The 18,282-nt window shown below is 41.5% G+C and overlaps 1 protein-coding gene across 1 annotated transcript; it reads left to right on the forward strand.

The window, feature by feature from the left end:
* The first annotated feature begins 402 nt into the window (after positions 1-402).
* On the forward strand, positions 403-17,170 carry ARL13A (ADP ribosylation factor like GTPase 13A). The gene is made up of 10 exons (XM_008156566.3): positions 403-452; positions 6,731-6,800; positions 7,179-7,276; positions 11,243-11,504; positions 12,604-12,709; positions 13,246-13,433; positions 14,275-14,365; positions 14,456-14,693; positions 16,419-16,505; positions 16,721-17,170. Exons 2-10 carry the CDS (start codon positions 6,745-6,747, stop codon positions 16,726-16,728), a joined length of 1,134 nt encoding a protein of 377 aa, XP_008154788.2. The 5' UTR covers positions 403-452; positions 6,731-6,744; the 3' UTR covers positions 16,729-17,170.
* Positions 17,171-18,282: the final 1,112 nt, after the last annotated feature.

Genomic DNA, 18,282 nt, shown 5'->3' on the forward strand with positions numbered 1-18,282 from the left:
TCTAGTCATAAAAAAATGTTTGCTGTGAACCTCATCTTGTAAAAGTAGGAATGATAGCCCTTACTTTTTGGTCATTTTGTAATAAGGATTAAATGTGTTAATATGTATAAAGTGCCTAAATGAGTGCTGGCACATTGTAAATTCTCTGTCAATACTTTTTAAACTAAAAAAAAAAAAGATGACTAAAAGTTCATTTAATAATCAGCTGTACATCATACCAGGTAGGGAGATGTGAGTTTGGTTGCTATGAACCAGGCAGTGGTTGCTATAAATATGTCAGAACATTGACAGCCATTGTTAGGTCACTGCTATATCCTCATAAGTGGGCAACTGAGCTGTGTTAATCTGGCATGAAGGCTAGAAATCTCAACATATCTTCCTATTACTCTACACATCATATGTCTTTCATCCATAAAGAACCAGTAATCTGATCAGTAGTTAACCACCTCAAGGTAAGCAAAATATATCATTATCTCTATTGTACAGATAAGAAATCTGAAAACTGTATTTTGAATTTAGGTGATTTCATCCCAGGGTACCCAGGGGAGGCACTGGAAATGAAAGAAAGGACCAATCCCTAGTCTAATCATTTTCCTCCTTGGTTATCCCATTAATCCTCCCTTAGGATAAGGTTTTGCTTTGTTTTTTAATCTTTTTTTTTAAAAGGAAACAAGTTCTTGTTCTCCTTTTGTCCATATTCTTTTTTTTAATATATTTTATTAATTTTTTACAGAGAGGAAGAGAGAGAGATAGAGAGTTAGAAACATCGATGAGAGAGAAACATCGATCAGCTGCCTCTTGCACACCCCCTACTGGGGATGTGCCCGCGACCAAGGTACATGCCCTTGACTGGAATCGAACCTGGGACCCTTGAGTCCGAAGGCCGACGCTCTATCCACTGAGCCAAACCTGTTTCGGCTAATCTTTTTTTTTTTTTTTTGAGAGTATTACAAATGTTCCAGTTTCCCCCCCCCCCCCCCTATTCTCCTCCTCCACCCGGTTGCCCCATCCCAGGTCTTCACCACCCTATTGTCTGTGTCCATAGGTAAGATTTTTGGTTAATCTCTTCCCGTTCTCCCTCCCCCTTTTCCTCTGGGATTCGTCAGTCTGTTCCATGCTTCCACACCCCCGATTCTGTTTTATTCACCAGTTTATTTTGTTCATTGGATTTCTTGTTCATTTATTTTGATTTTTAGATTCAATTGTGGATAGATATGTATTTATTGCCATTTTATCATTCATATTTTTTGTTTCTTCTTCCTCTTCTTCCTCTTCTTCCTTTTCTTCTTCTTCTTCTTCTTCTTCTTCTTCTTCTTCTTCTTCTTCTTCTTCTTCTTCTTCAATAATACTCTTCAACATTTAATATCATACTGGTTTGGTGGTGATGAACTCCTTTACCTTTTTCTTATCTGTGAAGCTCTTTATCTGACCCTCAATTCTAAATGAGAGCTTTGCTGGGTAGAGTAATATTGGTTGTAGGTCCTTACTATTCATCACTTTGAATATTTCTTGCCACTCCCTTATATCCAGCAAAGTTTCTGCTGAGAAATCAGCTGACAGTCATATGGGTGCTCCCTTGTAGGTAACTAACTTCTTTTCTCTTGCTGTTTTTAAGATTCTCTGTCTTTAACCCTTGGCATTTTAATTATGATGTGTCTTGGTGTGAGCCTCTTTGGGTTCTTCTTATTTGGGACACTCTGCACTTCCTGGACTTGTAAGTCTATTTCTTTCACCAGGTAGGGGAAGTTTTCTGTTATTATTTCTTCAAATAGATTTTCAATATCTTTCTTTCTGTTGTCCCCTCTGGTACCCCCATAATTGGAATGTTAGTATGTTTGAAGTTGTCCCAGAGGCTCCTTACACTATCTTCATATTTTTGGATTCTTTTTGCTCTTCTGATTGGGTGTTTTTTGCTTCCTCATATGACAAATTGTTGATTTGATTCTTGGAATCTTCTACTCAACTGTTGAATCCCTGTAACGTGTGTGTGTGCGCGCGCACACGCGCGTGTTTTAATAAGGTGCAAAACTGCCATTCTCTGGAGCATTTTCTCAATCCCTTGAGATTGTGCTTCCTGGCAATTTTCAATAGTCTGGTTCAAATAAACTCACAAAGATTCCCTGTAGATTTGCATGTTTCTTATGTTGACAGTTCTAATCTCAATTTTCCATTAACCAGCTTGGCACTGTATCAGCCTCTCAAGTGGAGAATATGACTGTGGAAAGTGCCTAGGACAGGGCCTAATATGTACCAAGGACAAATGGTATCTATAATCCCAGTGGATGTGGCCACCTAAATGTACAGGCAGAGAATGCCACTGTGTAAATGAATATGCACAAGTGGCATTCTCTGCCTATGGAGCAGTACTAAGGCAGCTGGCTTCCTCCCAGGAGTAGTTGAGGGTGAAGTAGGGGTGGGGGACTAGGGGCTGCAGTCTTTGTCTGAGGGGGCTGGCTGCTGGTTGGCTTGGCCCCACCCCAGCCACTTGGAGAGGCCAGGACCAGGCAGGAACATTCACATGTAAACAAATCTCTAGTGAACACACAAAATAGGGAACACCAAAAATAAAAGGTGATTATTGTCTCTGCTCCCCAAAACTCATGGCCTAAAGAAGTTAATAAAACCAAGGCCTGCTAAATGAGTTTTATACCCTTTACATATATTACCTCATTCCATTTCTCATAACCACTCTAGGAGGGCTCTTTTATTACCACAATCTGACTGATAAGAAATAGAGGCTGACACAGGTCAAGGATATTCCCAAGATCCCACCGAGGACAATGCCAACACCAGCTCAAGGGAAACCTGCAGACTCCTGAATGAGTGCAATCACCTACCTTCTGGAAGAGACTGGTTCAAGCTAGGGCTAAGGGGTAGGGGAAAGAGGGCAGGAGGAAAGAAGGGGCAATGAGGGACTGGGGGAAGGGGGGCTCTTCAGCTGGTGGCCCTGGTGGAAAAGGCTCTAATTCAATCCCTGGACTTGTCAGAGGGCAAACAGGACCCAGAGCCAACCTTGCTAAGTAAGGACATGCAGAGGGAGGGAGTTGTGCACGAGGATGGCCCTGCAGAGCCAGCTCTAGTCAGGGTGCAACAGACCACCAGGAAGAACACTGGGCCCTGGCTGCAGCCCTGTCTGCCTGCCTCACCCTTCAACTCTATTCCTGATCGCACCTATCCAGGATCCTCAGGGCCCTCCCAGGAGACCAGCTCCACACCCTGGCCACCAGGGCAACAGGGAAAAGGGCATGTGCTGTGGTGAGTCCCTCTGCAAACATGCTGAATCCTGGAGGCTGGGCTCCTTCTGGGCTACGTTGTGCAGCCCTGCAGGCCAGGGCTAGGTTCTCTGGCTCCAGACCCTTGGCTCCATCAAACCCCTTTCAGCAATTCCAGTGGCCCAAGGCCTTCCCTCACGCCTACCTTCTACACAGAGCCTGGAGATCCAAAACTAACCTTCCCTCAGCCAGCCACAGGCCAGGCCCTTCAGGGCTTAGACCTCAACAATCTGAATCCCCTATAACTTGTTCTTTATTTCATTTAGTACAGTGGTCGGCAAACCGCGGCTCGCGAGCCACATGCAGCTCTTTGGCCCCTTGAGTGAGACTTCCACAAAACACCACGTGCGGGTGCACACGTACAGTGCGATTGAAACTTCGTGGCCCATGCGCAGAAGTCAGTTTTCGGCCTGGGCGAGTCTATTTTGAAGAAGTGGTTCTAACGCCAAGCCACACTCAAGGGGCTAAAGAGCCGCATGTGGCTCGCAAGCCGCGGTTTGCCGACCACTGATTTAGTATATGCTTAATTTATGTCTGGTCCTTTTTCATGTCTTTGACCTTCTAAGATTCTTGAAAGTCTCATCAAGAGCCTTGAAGTAATCTTATAACCATGGTTTTGAACTCTGTATCCAGTAGTATGCTTGCTTCCATTTCTTTCATTTGTGACATGTTTCTTTGTCTCCGCATTTTGGCTGCTTCCCTGTTTGTTTCAATGTATTAGGTAGAGCTGTTATGTCTCCTGGAATTGGAAGAGTGGCCTTATATAGTAAGTGTCCTGTAGGGCCCAGTGGCTGAGCCTCCCCAGTCATCTGAGCTGGGCCGTCTAGGTGCACCCCCTATGTGTGCCCCTGTGTGGGCTGTGTGCACAGTTTTGTAGTTGAGCCTTGATTGCTGTTGGCATCTTTGGGAGGAGTTTACCTACAGGCCAATTGGCTGTGAGAAGCAGCTGCAACTACAATGGGAGAGCTGCTGTGCAGCAAGCAAGGCCCAACTGTGAAGCAAGGCAGGCTGGCACTTGGGCCTTTTATTGATAGGTTTGGGGCATGCTGTTCTCAGCTGCAGCTTGTTTGAGAGATTTTTAGCAAAGTCTGAAGCCTGAGCCAGGACAGGCCATTCATAAGGCAAAACTGCTGCAAACAGCTTGGATGGTGCTGCAAATTGGATGGGTTGAGGTCTCAGGTAGTCCTCAGGGTGAAGCTAAGAGTGTGCTCCAGGCTGATTGAGACTCAGCTATGACTGCCAGTCAGCCTTGTGGCATGGGAGGTCCCAGCACAGGAACAATGACCCTTGCAAGCAACCCTGTCTAGGTGAAAGCCTCCCCTGAGTTCCTACTCTGATGGCAGACAGTCCAGCTCCTCCTCATATGTGTCTGGGTCCCCCAGAGCCACCTGGTGCTGGAACTTAGAGATATAAAGTCTGAGTTCATGTTCCGGCCCTTTAAAAGGAACAGCTGGGTCTCCAGCAGCCAACATGTTTCTCATCCTCAATCCTCGCTGGTTTTTACAGCCATAGTTGTGGGGACTTCTCTTCCCAGCTCTGGGACCCTGGGATGGGGGTCTGGGACCCCTTGCTCCTTACAGGAGGCCTCAACAGAGATGATCTCCCTCCAGATTAAAAAAGTGGCACATGTGGGTGTCAGACCAGCCTGTTCAGCGCCTCCACCCCTCCTACTAGTCTCAGTGTGCTTTCTTTTTTACTTCTCTTGTTGGAGGACTTCCATTCAGCCAGCTTTCAGGTGGTTCTGAATGATGGTAGTTCTGTATTTTAGTTGTAATTTTGATGTGGTTATGGGAGGCGGCTAGTACAGGCATTTACCTACACCACCATCTTGGTTCTCCCCTTAGGATAAGTTTTAAGGAAGAACTTGTATGCTGCCAGTTTGACCTTTCCTGGTGGCATTAACAAATACAGAGAGCCTAAGCTCAAGTTAGGAGGCTCTTCCCATTATAAGGATATAGACATGAAGCTACTAGTGGCCTTGTCTCAAAGAGATATGGCTACTGTGGAACCCAGACAGTCAGGTTCTGGTGATTCAGGCTCAAGGTCTTATCAGCTTTATGAACAAAGCTGGAGGAAAGCTGGTTTTGATCACAGGCCATATATAAGGTTTCCCTTTTGTCTAGCATAAACCAGAGCCATTCTCCAGGAAGTCCTTATGGGAAGCCAAATGATCTCCTAGGGAACAAACTGTACTCTAAGAAATGCTATGAAATGTGAATCCTTATTTGGGAATGACAATTCTACAAAACAGTGGATGATTCTGCTGTTATTCAATGATAAACTGGCACATACAGTGTGCTCATCAGAGAGCTAAGCAAAGCCCATCTGAGGATCAGCTGAAATACGTTGGTAGCCCAACCAGAGTGCCCCCAGCTCTGAGCTCCAATATATTAGCCATTAGGGAAATGTAAATCAAAACCGCAATCACATACCACTACACACCTCCTAGAATGGCTATAAACAAAAGACAACAAGTGTTGGCAAGGATGTGGAGAAATTGGAACCCTCCTGCACTGCTAATGTGAATGTGAAATGTTGCAGCCACTTGGAAAAACAGTCTGGCACTTCCTCAAAAGTTTAAATGTAGAGTTATATGATCCAACAACTACACTTCTAAGTATATGTATCCATGAAAACTGAAAACATATGTCAACAAAGTTGTACAAAAATGTCTATAGCAGCATTATTGACAAGAGCCAAATGTCCATAAACTAATGAATAAACAAAAGGTGGTATATCCATACAATGGGATATTATTCATCTATAAAAAGGAAAAAATACTAATATATGCTACAACATGGATGAACCTTGAGGTGATTGTCTAAATTATCCTTTTTACTTTGACATTCACTTCCAAATATGGTTGCACTTTGAAAACTCTTGGAGAGATTATGAAACTCCCTGGGAATCTTTGAGAGTGGGGCACCTGGACTGATGTTTGCAATCTATTAGACTAGATGATCTCTAAGGTCCCTTACAACTCTAGGAATTTTATGAAATCTATGACAATTGATCACCAACATTTTTTAACCAGAGGCAATAAGAGAACCAAGCACAGTAGATAGTTGTCACTTAGAACAGGTTTCCCAATAAATAGGTCCTTGAAATCTAAGCTGGTTCTTCTCCAAGGCTTCACCCCACCCCACCTATGGTTGAATGAAGATATTCCCAACAGGGATGATCTATGGATGAAGGGAAGGCCACACCTGATGCCATCATGCCTGTGTAGGTTGCTTTAACAAGAAACCATCCCATTTTGTAGTAATATGCCAGTAGAATTGAGGATTACCCACCCCTCACTCTATAACATTTATAGATAAGGGGGGCTAGAATAAAGTAATGGACTTCTGTCAGTCCAAGCCTTTCTGTTTATCAGCACCTATGTAGTCATAAGCTGACAAGTTCAATGTTAATAATGGGGCTAATTTCTTATTTACTTGTTTCCATTAATATTACAGAACAAAGCTGAATCATGTTCAAGCTAGTGACATCCTGCTGGCCTCAACTAAATACTGATGGAACACGAAGGTAATATTGTAATTATTACCTTAGACCTATTCCACCATTTCCTCCAATGTATCTGCCCACAGTCCCTCATGGGACAAATCATGATATACTGTATATTGTTAGGGGAAGTGATTAGTCAGTGTCTGCAAGATTGAGGACAAGGTTTGAGGAGAATGGCTAATTCTGCAAGGCAAGTGACTCCGGAAGAAACACATCTTTGGAGACCTTGGGAAGGGATTCCTATATAACCTTCTACCACCTTGGCTGTGCCTTTTATGGTACATTTATTGGGACTACTGTAGGAAGATCCCCAAACACCAAGGAAGAGTAGACTTCTTTGTTTAGCTTAAGAACTGACTGCTTTTAACGCTTTGTCTCATTTTTCTTTTCCATTAATAGGAATGTGACCATCATCATCATCGGTCTGGAGAATGCCGGAAAAACTGTTTTTGTGGAGGCCTTCCACAGACATAAGGACCTAGGAGCATTAGACACTGGTGAGGTCTCTCATGGGCCCCAGTGACAAATGAAATAATTATTCCTTCCTGGCCTTACTTCACAGCCATCAGGTTCCCTCTTTTGAAGATAAGCACTTTCCAATACACATACACAATCCTCTCCTGGGATATTATCAGCTTGTTCATGTAATGTCTATCACCATCTCCCTTTACAAGATATCCTAATTGAACACCCTCATATGGTGTCAGTATGAATGACAAACTATGTAAAGCACTGCAGTCAATTATGAAGGATAGCATGTTTGAAAAAGTGTCTAGTTTCAGAGCTCAATTAAAGTAGAATTTGGTCTTAAGAAGTTTAATAGCATTAAATACTTTATGACAGTTAATATAGAGGAACTTGAGAAATGTTGTCAGTTTAATACCAGATTTCCAGTTTAATACTTTGACATTTCAAAAAGCAGTTACACAGAATTGCAGGGAGCTACTATTCTAGTTGTGAAGACAGATAAATGCTAGTCAGTCAAAGAGCCCAGCACACAGGCTGGCATAGGATGCCCTCCACTGATGTTTATTAAATAAAAGTAGGGGTATGATGATGTGGCTGAATTTTATATCACTTAGAAGCCTTCAGCAAAGTCCAGGAAAGGGCTAACCTGACTCCTCTGCCACTTGTGTACTGGACAACTGCATTGATTTTCCTGAACTATCGCAACAGGCTGCTGGCTGATCTTTCCATCTCTATTTGTCCTCCCAGCATTCAGTCAACACAGTTGCCTGAAGGACTTAAAATTTGATAATGGCACTCTTTTTCTGCTCAAAAGCATTCAATGCCTCCACATTGTATTCAAAATAAAATTTAAGTTCTGTAGAGGCACACAGGGTCCTCTATGATTTGGTCTCTTGACTTCTCTTCCAGCTTCATTTCTCATGCTCTCTGCATGTGACCTGATAGAGCCGAAACAAATGACTTGTCATTCCTCTGCCATCATACTGATCTATTTCACATACATATGCCTTCTGTAATGCTGTCCCACTACCTAGCATTTTATCATCTCCATTATCCACCTGGGTGGGGCCTGGGAATCTATATTTTAAGAACTCTCCAGGTGTTTTTGATGGGCAGCCAGCTTTGGGAAGCACTTGTCTGTAATTAGCCATATGCTATTTTGTCTTTGAGAATAGTATCTTCTTTCCATTCCAATTCCTAGAGGATAGAGCCTGGAGTTGTAAATTCATTCACAGAGAAGTTTCTAATGGCCAAGAAGCAAAGTTCCACTGATGTTACATTCTAAGGAATGTCTCAGTCCATACAGGACTACTACAGTCAATCTATTAGGCTGCTCTGTACGCAATATGCAATAGCTCACCTCTCCTGTTCCTGCAAATGTTTATGATTTCAGATAACAGAATATAGCCTAGGAAGGAAATCCCAATCTATAAGTAGTAACTTGTGTTACTATAAGTAGTAACTTCGAAGCTATAAACTATCTGCGATCAGAAACCATTATTCTCAATGACACCATATACTATAACTGTTTTGTCTGGAAAGGTCACATGGGGTGAAAAACCCAAGGATGAGCATAAGCAGATGCCCTAAATGATGAAATTTAGGGCAGTGCCTCTCAAACCTGGCTATACATTTCAATAACGTGGGAAGCTTTTAAAAAAGAACATGATGCTTGAGCCCCACCCCAGATCTATGGCATCAAATCCTCAGAGAAGGAGATCTAGTGTCATAGTTTTTAAAAGCTCCATAGGTGATCCTAAGCATAATTAGTACTGAAAGCCAAAAATCAGAATAACGTGGGATTCTTTTACACTTAATTAGTGGGACCTGGAGGCTCAGATACTTTGAACTGGACAGGGGGGGCATGGAATCAAAATCTAACAAGCAGCACCAGATGATGCTGAGACACAACAGGCATGGATTTCTTTGCTCTCTAGGATAGTGGGTCTCAAACTTTAAAGTGCAGAAGTATCACCTACAGATTTTGTTAAATATAGGAGTTTGTTAAACATGCAAATACTTGGGTCCCAGCACAGAGATTCTGATTCAATTGATGTAGGATAGGACTTTATCACCGCCATGTAACTCAGAAGCCAACAGTACCCAGACTGCTGTGCTTTATGAAATACTCTACCAGGGATATAGAGATGAATTAGACGCATTACCTGTCCTCAGGGAGTTTATGAATTAATAGAGGAAATAAGAGAAATGTAAAGTGTCAGGGAACAACAAATTCTCATGGCTTCTAGAGTTCGCCAACAATACATTGCATCAATACTTTAAACAATAAAAAAATAAAAATAAAAGAACAATAGATTGCATTATTGAAGGAATTGGTAAGGTTTCAAGTAAAAAGAAAAAATAAGGAAAATGTTTTGATTAGACAGGGAAAAATAACTTAAAGCTTGCCTTCATGCTGGAAACAAATTAAAACTATCTTTATTCATTTATTATTTTAAGTAGTCTAATGCAGACATAGAAAATATCACATCAAAGTTGTAACTTAAAAATGTGTGTTATCTGAAAGCTACAATTAAAAAGAGCATTGACTTGAAAACAGAAGTTATAAGATCACATTAAGATGTAATAATGATAATATATGCATATATATATAAATATATACACATGTAAATGTCTATATAATCATACATTACCAAAGATTTGAAAGCATTTTACTAACTTCTCAGCTAAATGATTCATCTGGCAATCCTATGGAAAATGTCACAAGTAGATCTGAGTTTAGAAATAGAAAGCTACTAATTCTGGTCTTAGAACTCCCAGTCTGAGTATAGAGAACCTATAAAGTCATTTTGTTGCTTATGTGGGCAGAAATCTAGGTCAGAACTTTCAGTTCAACGGGCTGGAATTTGTAGAAAGATTGTCCTTTTGAACTGCACTTCTATGGGAGAAGAATAGGTATGGAATGCCCTATAGGACTGTATGATCTGGCCATGGCCTTGACAGGGCAAATGTATCTGAATTTGGTATGGTTTCTTAGAAGAGATATGAAAAGTACTTCATACTCACCCACAATAACAGGCACCATAAACATGCATTGAACACCTACTGAGTGTAAACTAATGCAGAGCCCCTCCCTCACTATTTTAGTTGCGGAGACATGGCATGCACAGAGTGAGGTGAATGACCAGCTTAACAGACCATGTGCTCAACGAGGGAGAGAAAGTGGAGCTGGGCTGGTCAGAGAAGCTTCCCTAAAGAAGCCTTCCTGAGCCTTGAAAAAAGGGTAGGAGAGAAGAGCCTCCTGGTCATTCATTTATTCATTCATTCATCAAATTCATTCAACAAATATTTACTGAGCACCTCTGCCCTTGGCATCGTGAATATAGCAGTGAATAAAATTGAAAGGGTCCCTGTCCTATTGCAGTGTATAATCCATATTAGTAAACTGTTGAATTTATAACACTGTCACATGTACTATTATAGTGATAAGCCCAGAAGAAAGGTACCTTATCCAAACTTGTGGATGGCAGTGTGAGTTAGGGAAAAATTTCTAGAGGAAACAAGATCTAAATAGATTTTTTAAAATAGGTATTAACCAAGGAAAGAGCAGTGTAAGAAATGTTCTAAGCTGCAAAAATAGCATCTTGTGAAGGCCCAGGGCACAAAAGAGCATGGCATTCTTGTATAGCGGGGGGAGAGTGAGCTAAGGAGCAGAGGGAAGAAAAGACTGGGTGTGTACCAGGGACACTGTGGACACCAGACAGGGTAGAGATAGGGCTGGCAGGTTAGGAGACAAAGGAGTCTGTATTCTCTCCTGGGAGCAGTGGTCACTCACTGAAGATTACTGAGCCAGGAGAGGGTCGCCTGGGCAAAGTGCTGGTTTAGGAAAATGAATCCATGAGTGAACAGGATGGCAAGATGCCTCATTAGCATTCCTCAGGGCAGGCTCTAGTCAACATTTGTTTAACAAATTTTTTCATCTAACTATATCCCTCTGCTTTGTGGTTGCTTCTCCTCTTTTCCCTTATGCATAGCACTTCCTAGCAAGATAGACAGTTGTATGGAATCTTCTATGAAATCTAAACTGACTACAGTTCTGCTAGATGAATATGAAGTTTCTATCTATGACCTGAATGGAGATATGAAGGGACGAGAAATCTGGCCCAACTACTACGCACAAGCACACGGGCTTGTTTTTGTCCTGGATTCCAGCGACTTAGGACGCATGCAGGAAGTGAAGACCACTTTATCACATCTGCTGTCTGATGCAAGAGTGGCAGGAAAACCCATCCTACTGTAAGCCTCTGCCTTTGTGCTCAATTTCCCCTTCCCATTTTGTGCCTTCAGAAGACAAGTACACAAAGGAAGAGCTGGGTGGTCCCTTTGTCACATCCAGCTAGATCTCCTCTTCCCTTCAGCTCAGTGTGTGTGTGGAGGGGGTAACCCAGTTCTCTGGGGTCTGTTTTTAAGAGCTACTTTCTACTACATACTGCCATGGGTGAAAATGTTACCTAATTGTGCAAATGTAATTTTGAAAGCAAGCATCAAAGGGAAATGGAGAGTAATATCTGGATTTCCTACCTCCATCCCTTGACTCTTCCTGAAGATTATCTTCCTGAATTTGTTTCTCTTTTTTGGCTTCAGTCTCTACCCCTGAAATGGTGGTAGAAAACCACCCCTATTTTTTTTAAATATATTTTATTGATTTTTTTACAGAGAGGAAGGGAGAGAGATAGAGAGTTAGAGACATAGATCAGCTGCCTCCTGCACACCCCCCACTGGGGATGTGCCTGCAACCAAGGTACATGCCCTTGACCGGAATCGAACCTGGGACCTTTTAGTCCGCAGGCCAACGCTCTATCCACTGAGCCAAACCGGTTTCGACCACCCCTATTTTGTATAATTAATGCCAATGGCCTCCTCCCTTCACAGACTGCCCAAGAGTCATGTAACTAGCACTGATTCCAGGGTGATACTTCAGATGGCCCAATCAATCATCACTCCCACTCCCTTTTTGCATTTTTTGTTCCTCATTAGCACCCCCAACTCAAGTATGAACAGAGTTTGGCAGAGGCTGTTTAAAAACTCCAAATCTGTTCATATCCCAGTTAGTAATTCTAATTAAAGTTCGATGGCATAGTGTAGAGATGAAGTGAGAAATTAGATCTGGGGATGATCTTGATTCAAATTATTTGTGCTATTCTTTCCTCCATTGAGAATTGGCTAGAAAAAAATGTCTGGTTCATCTCATTGTGTATGTCTTTAAAGCTAGTTCTTGAATATGTAGCAATTGTACTATAATAGGTTCTCCCCCTATTTCCCTTATTTTCTTGCCTCTATTTGTTTTACTCTTCCTCTCTTCTTCCTACCCTCTCTCTCCTGTGCCCTGCTCTAGACTGGCAAATAAACAAGACAAGAAGAACGCCCTCTTACCTTGTGATATTATTAAGTATCTATTCCTGGAAAGGATAATGAACGACAACAAGTTCATGTGCCGATTGGTAAGTGTCAACCCCTCCCCTCCTTTACCCTCTCAAGCCCAGCTGATGCTTACCTTGCCCCATTCCACAATCAGACCCATATGCTAGATCTCAGGCAAAGCCTCTTCCTGCCAGGCAATATCTATAGTGGTGATTTCTGACTCGATGATGATAATAATATCACACTCTTAACCACTCTTACATCTGTTTTCTTTTTTTTTTTTTTTCTGTTTTCTTATTAGACCTTCAAAATTGCTCTGTAAAGCTGGAAGCTTCAATATCCTCATTTTATGGATGAGGCTCAAAAACTCTGAGTTCCTTGCCCAAAGTCACATATCTAAGACATTACACCATAACCACTTTATTAAATGACCTTAGCTTTTTAAGCTTTTACTTACGTTCTCAGGTGTGAATACTGGGTTCTCCTAGGAAGTCTTAAAGCCTCTCTAGGTACTTCAGAGCTTATGTGTACCTCTTCTCCTTGGCTGAGAGTGAGAGGGATTTGGATCCCCAGTGGTCTCAGGTTCCTGAGCTGGAGTCTTCTCTTTTGGTCACAGGAACCCTGTTCAGCTATTCAAAACCTCCAAAGTAGCAACCATCAGCCCCTACTTGAAGGGCTGCGCTGGCTGTTAACTGCCATTCAGAATAAACAGGAAGAGTTGTGTGCTCACCAACAGTCACTCACCTCAAGTACCCCAACCTCCAAGGACACCACAGGCTCTGAGGATGAATGTGCATCAGTCAGGTACTGAGCTGCCTCTATTAGGTTGATAAGGCCCAGCTAGCATGGCTCAGTGGTTGAGAGTCTACCTATGAACCAGGAGGTCATAGTTTGATTCCCGGTTAGGGCACATGCCCGGGTTGAGGGCTTGATCTCCAGTGTGGGCATGCAGGAGGCAGCCAATCAATGATTTTCTCTCATCTTTGATGTTTCTCTCTCTCTCCCTCTCCCTTCCTCTCTAAAATCAATAATAAAAATATAATAATAAAAAAACAGATGCAAGAATCAATATTCAACATAAGCAGGGAGTTCTGGGAGGTGCTTGGATTCTGTGTGGTTCTGAGCAAGTCGTTCAAGATCAATTGGCTCAAATGGGGCTAAGTCAGTGACCATAAACTTTCCAGCATTGTTAGGTACACCCTCCCCATGGCACAACTTGAGTGGTCACATTAGTGGGATGAGTTGCAGAAAGGTAAAGTCAAACTATCAACATTAGAGCTTTTCTAAAACAGGATTTTTATTCCCTGATTTGCCATGGGGAGAAGAAAAGGAACAAAAGTCCCTTAAGGAACTTCTAGGCAATAGTCTCTATATGAATGTCCTGGAGCCACCCCACATTCTCTACTTGCAGTTCTCTGATCCAATAATAAGAAAATATGGGGGAGAAGAGGAATATGAAAAAGAAAAATAAGAAAACAAGAGGTGATCAAGGTTTTGAGGAATAAAAGGCTAAAATGTCCTCTTGCTCTGTTGTCCCTTTCATTGTTCAAATACATATGCAGGAATGGGGTAACAGCTGAATTTAATTAAGGAGCTTGAAGTGTGTCTATTTTCACTATTGCTTTGTCCTTTCTATGTTCCCCAGCTTCCATGCCAACATAGAAATGACGGAAGAAAAAGAAGAGCCTCTAGGACAAAATTCAATGGAAACTAAGCCCCTAAAGCCAATCCTACAGGTAAATGGCTCTTTAAATATTATTGCCCAGGGACCAATCTCTAAACTGTTGGGCACCAACTGACTTTTCCCCGTTCATCTTGCTGTACAGAAAGAAGGCTTAAGATTAAGACCTAAAAAGAATGTATCAGTGACATTTGCTTTAGATGAACCCATGGAGGAAGATGTATGTTCTGAGGTAAATGGAGCTCAAAACACTACTGAGCTTCACTACAAATATAAAACTGATGTTCAGTTCCCAGCAACTTACACCAATGATGACGATGAGTACGACGACTATGATGATGATGATGATGATGATGATGATGATTATGATGATCTTTTTGAAGGTAATGCTAGATCAGTGGTTAGTCAGAGAAGAAAAAATACAGGTGTCCCCAAAAATGTATACGCACTTTGAATAATGATTAATTCCAAGGGGTTAAATCTGAAAAGAAAGAAACATCAATTGAGCTATCAGCTGTTAAGTGTGTATACATTTTGAAGGGACACCCTATATAGAGACCTTTTTCCTCACAATATATAAAACAGTATTCCTATTTTGAGTCTGAAACTATTTTCTCATACTATGGTTGGTGGTCAGGAGAAGTGGATGAAGGACAGGGAGAGTCCTTGGGTACCACCACCTAGTACTCCAGTATGATGGCTCAGCACTGGCTGACACAAGCTCTTTGTCTGAATGGGTATAGGTTATAATTTATATATCACTTAAAAGTTATAATTTCCAGTGGTGGAGGTACAAATTGGCATAATCTTTATGGAGAGTACTTTGGTTGTCTTCTCCCTTTTTGTTTTCACTCTTTTTTTTTTTTGGCCTCATTTTTATTTTACTTTTTTAAAATTTCTTTATTAATTATGGTATTACATATGTGTCCTTATTCCCCCATTACCCCCCACCTCCCATTCATGCCCCCACCCCCCTGTTGTCTGTGTCCATTGATTAGGCTTATATGCATGCATATAATTCCTTTGGTTGATCTCTCCCCCTTACCCCCACTGTCCCCTACCTTCCCTGAGGTTTGACGTTCTGATTGATGTTTCTCTGTCTCTGGATCTATTTTTGTTCATCAGTTTATGTTGTTCATTATATTCCACAAATGAGTGAGATCGTGGGATATTTATCTTTCTCTGCCTGGCTTATTTCACTTATCACTCTTTCAATATGTATATATATATATATATAAAACTTTAAAAATGTGGAAACCCTGTGAACCAATCATCTAATTTCTTGATCTATATCCAAAGATAATTATACAAGTACCCCAAAAAGGATGCTTGAGATTGTCCAATTACAGTATTATGTATAATAGCTAAACATTAGAAACAGTCTAAATGTCTAACAATGCAAAACAACTAAATAAAGTATGGTACATCTATACAATGGAATACTATGCAGACATTAAAAGGGCTATTGTTGACTTATATTTACTGACATGGAAAGTTTTCTACAACCTGATGTTTTGTTAGAGAAAAAGGGAAGTCAGAGCATAGCATGTAAAGCATGATGTTTACACACACATAGAATATCTGGAGAAAAATCACTAAAACATTAGCAGTGGTTTTCTCTAGGTGTGATATACTAGGAGAGAAGTAAAAGGCCTAGGTGCCTTTCTTTGGATTTTTGTCTTACTGGAAATTTTCTTTTTGTAACAAGCTATATGATTTTCCCCAATATAATAAAGGCATTAAAGAAAAATAGCTGTGAGGACTTGAAGGCCTATTGTTCTTATTTTGCCCCTCATTCTCAGTGTTTGCTGGGACCCCAGTCACCATGATGGTCAAGTATCAATATTATAATTTCATCTCTTCTCTCCAAGGGATCTGGCTCTCAGGCTACCCCAGAGTCTTAGATTGTTATATCTATACAAATGGGCCTGGACTTACCCAGGGACACTGAAGAAGAGAGAGGCACTGATCTGAAACGAGGGGTGAAGATGAGAGTTGAGTAGAAGAAATCTGATGGAAGAATAGAGGAAGTGTTTTTCTAGATATCTGAAATTACCCCTAAATCTCTGTCCAAAATTGAAATCCATTTTTCTTTTCTATAACCTCAGAACCCAGCCCCAAAAAGAAAATGCCTACCTGTTATGTAGAGGAGATGATGCTGGAAGATGCCTATGAAGACATCTTTGAAACCTGTGGTTAGTATTCCTTAAAGGAAGGGGAGAAGGGAAAAGCAAGAGTGAGAGAAAGTCCAGGCCAGAGGGTAGGTGCCTGCTGAGGTGGAGTCTACACTCCCTTAGAAAGTGGTCAATACCCTCATAATCTGGAGTGGTCTGGGAAGGACGGGAAACCTGGAGCTTAGCTTTGCTTGCAGTGACTGGCTGTTTTCTGTCTCTTCTTTGACTTTTAACAGAGTACTAAAGAGAAAAATGGAGGGACATAAAAAGAAACATCTAATATCCCTCCCTCAGTAAATGCACTCATCTCAAGAACCATTAGGATGATTTCAGTTTTTTGATTTCTATTTAACTAATACCTCTACAGTCTCATACAACTCCACCTACTCTAACATCGCATTCCTGAGAAATCCCATCCTTCCTGTACATCTATCCATCAAATGAATGTTACACCCATGGAGAGGCTCAAGAACAGTTAGCATCCATTTGAGAATGAAGACAACCTTGACAAAGAATAGAGACCTTACATTTTTGCACCCAGATGCTCCCCAGGAAGCCTATGAACAACATGTCCTGGCTGACCGACTGAAATTGAGTCTTAAAACTACAGGGCCAGTTTAGAATTACATTTTTCCCCTACAGTTTTTGGATATAATGGGACTGGCAGAAATAAATAGAACTTTTATGCTGAGAATATGGTCTGCTGAATCATTTTTCATCGTGCCTCCAAAAACAACTGTTTTAAATTCCCAGCCACTGTCAGTGAAGTCTGGCAACAACTCTTTTGCTGTCCCTTCAGGAACAGTGACAGCTGCCTCTTCTAACACTTTGGTTAAGTATGCAAAAATTGTACAAACTTGAACACACTCAGAGCTCTATGCCAACAAGGGTAGTAGTAGTAGTGGAGGTAATCATTATTCTCACAACACTGATTATTTTACCTATCAGTATTACAGCCACCACTTATTGAGTGGCTTATAAATGTCAGGCACAGCACTAAGTTCTCCACATTCATTATCATATTCATCACAACCCTTGAGGGTAGGCACTATACCTGCCTGCATTTTACAGATAAGGACAGAGACGTTAAATAATTTACCCAAGGTCCCAGAGCCTGTAAGAAGCCGAGCAAGGAACTAAACCCAGATCTGACTCTAGAGATGCTTTGGCCAGAAAGATATGTTTATACATTTCTCAAACTCCATTCAGAAAGATAAAGCTATATCCAGGAAAAATGCTGAAACTTAGCCATGCCCATGTCATGAGAATTATGTTGATAGCAATGACTAGTCATAGACACGGCTGACTGGGCACTTCCGTTTTTGCCAGGTGCTGAGCTAAGTACTTTACAATACATTAATGCCTTTCATCTTCACAAGCTTATGAGGTAGTTCTATTATCATCTTAGAGACACAGACACTGATGTTCAGAGAGGTCAAATCATTTGTCCCAAGGCACTCCCTAGGAAGCAGCAGAACTGGTTTTCAAACTAAGGTCCAACTCCATAATTCATATTCTTAACTCCTACTTGATACAGTCTCACCAGGCAGTATAAACCAACTAGCCCATAACTGTTTCAGAGAGATAAAAACCTGAAGAGTCTGACCCTAAGTCTGTGTAATTTCCTATTATACATTGCAATATGGCCTCATCTCCAAGGGAACCACCCCAGGAACCTTGTGGATCTGACCAGATTCTGACCGGGATTCAGCCTATTAGTCATAGAGCTGGAAGGAATGTTATAGAGCCTCTAGTCCAACCCAGTTGTTAACCAGATGAGGAACTTGGGGTACAGAGA

This window comes from Eptesicus fuscus, chromosome 1 (assembly GCF_027574615.1).
Source record: "Eptesicus fuscus isolate TK198812 chromosome 1, DD_ASM_mEF_20220401, whole genome shotgun sequence".
Classification (NCBI taxonomy): Eukaryota; Metazoa; Chordata; class Mammalia; order Chiroptera; family Vespertilionidae; genus Eptesicus; species Eptesicus fuscus.

Bases quoted from the DNA above. Each gene is read 5' to 3' on its own strand.
- ARL13A (XM_008156566.3), top strand. From the start codon at position 6,745: ATGTTCAAGCTAGTGACATCCTGCTGGCCTCAACTAAATACTGATGGA. The intron at 12,710-13,245 runs GTAAGTGTCAAC...TTTTGGTCACAG, and splicing joins ACAAGTTCATGTGCCGATTG to GAACCCTGTTCAGCTATTCA. The intron at 14,366-14,455 runs GTAAATGGCTCT...CTTGCTGTACAG, and splicing joins CCCTAAAGCCAATCCTACAG to AAAGAAGGCTTAAGATTAAG.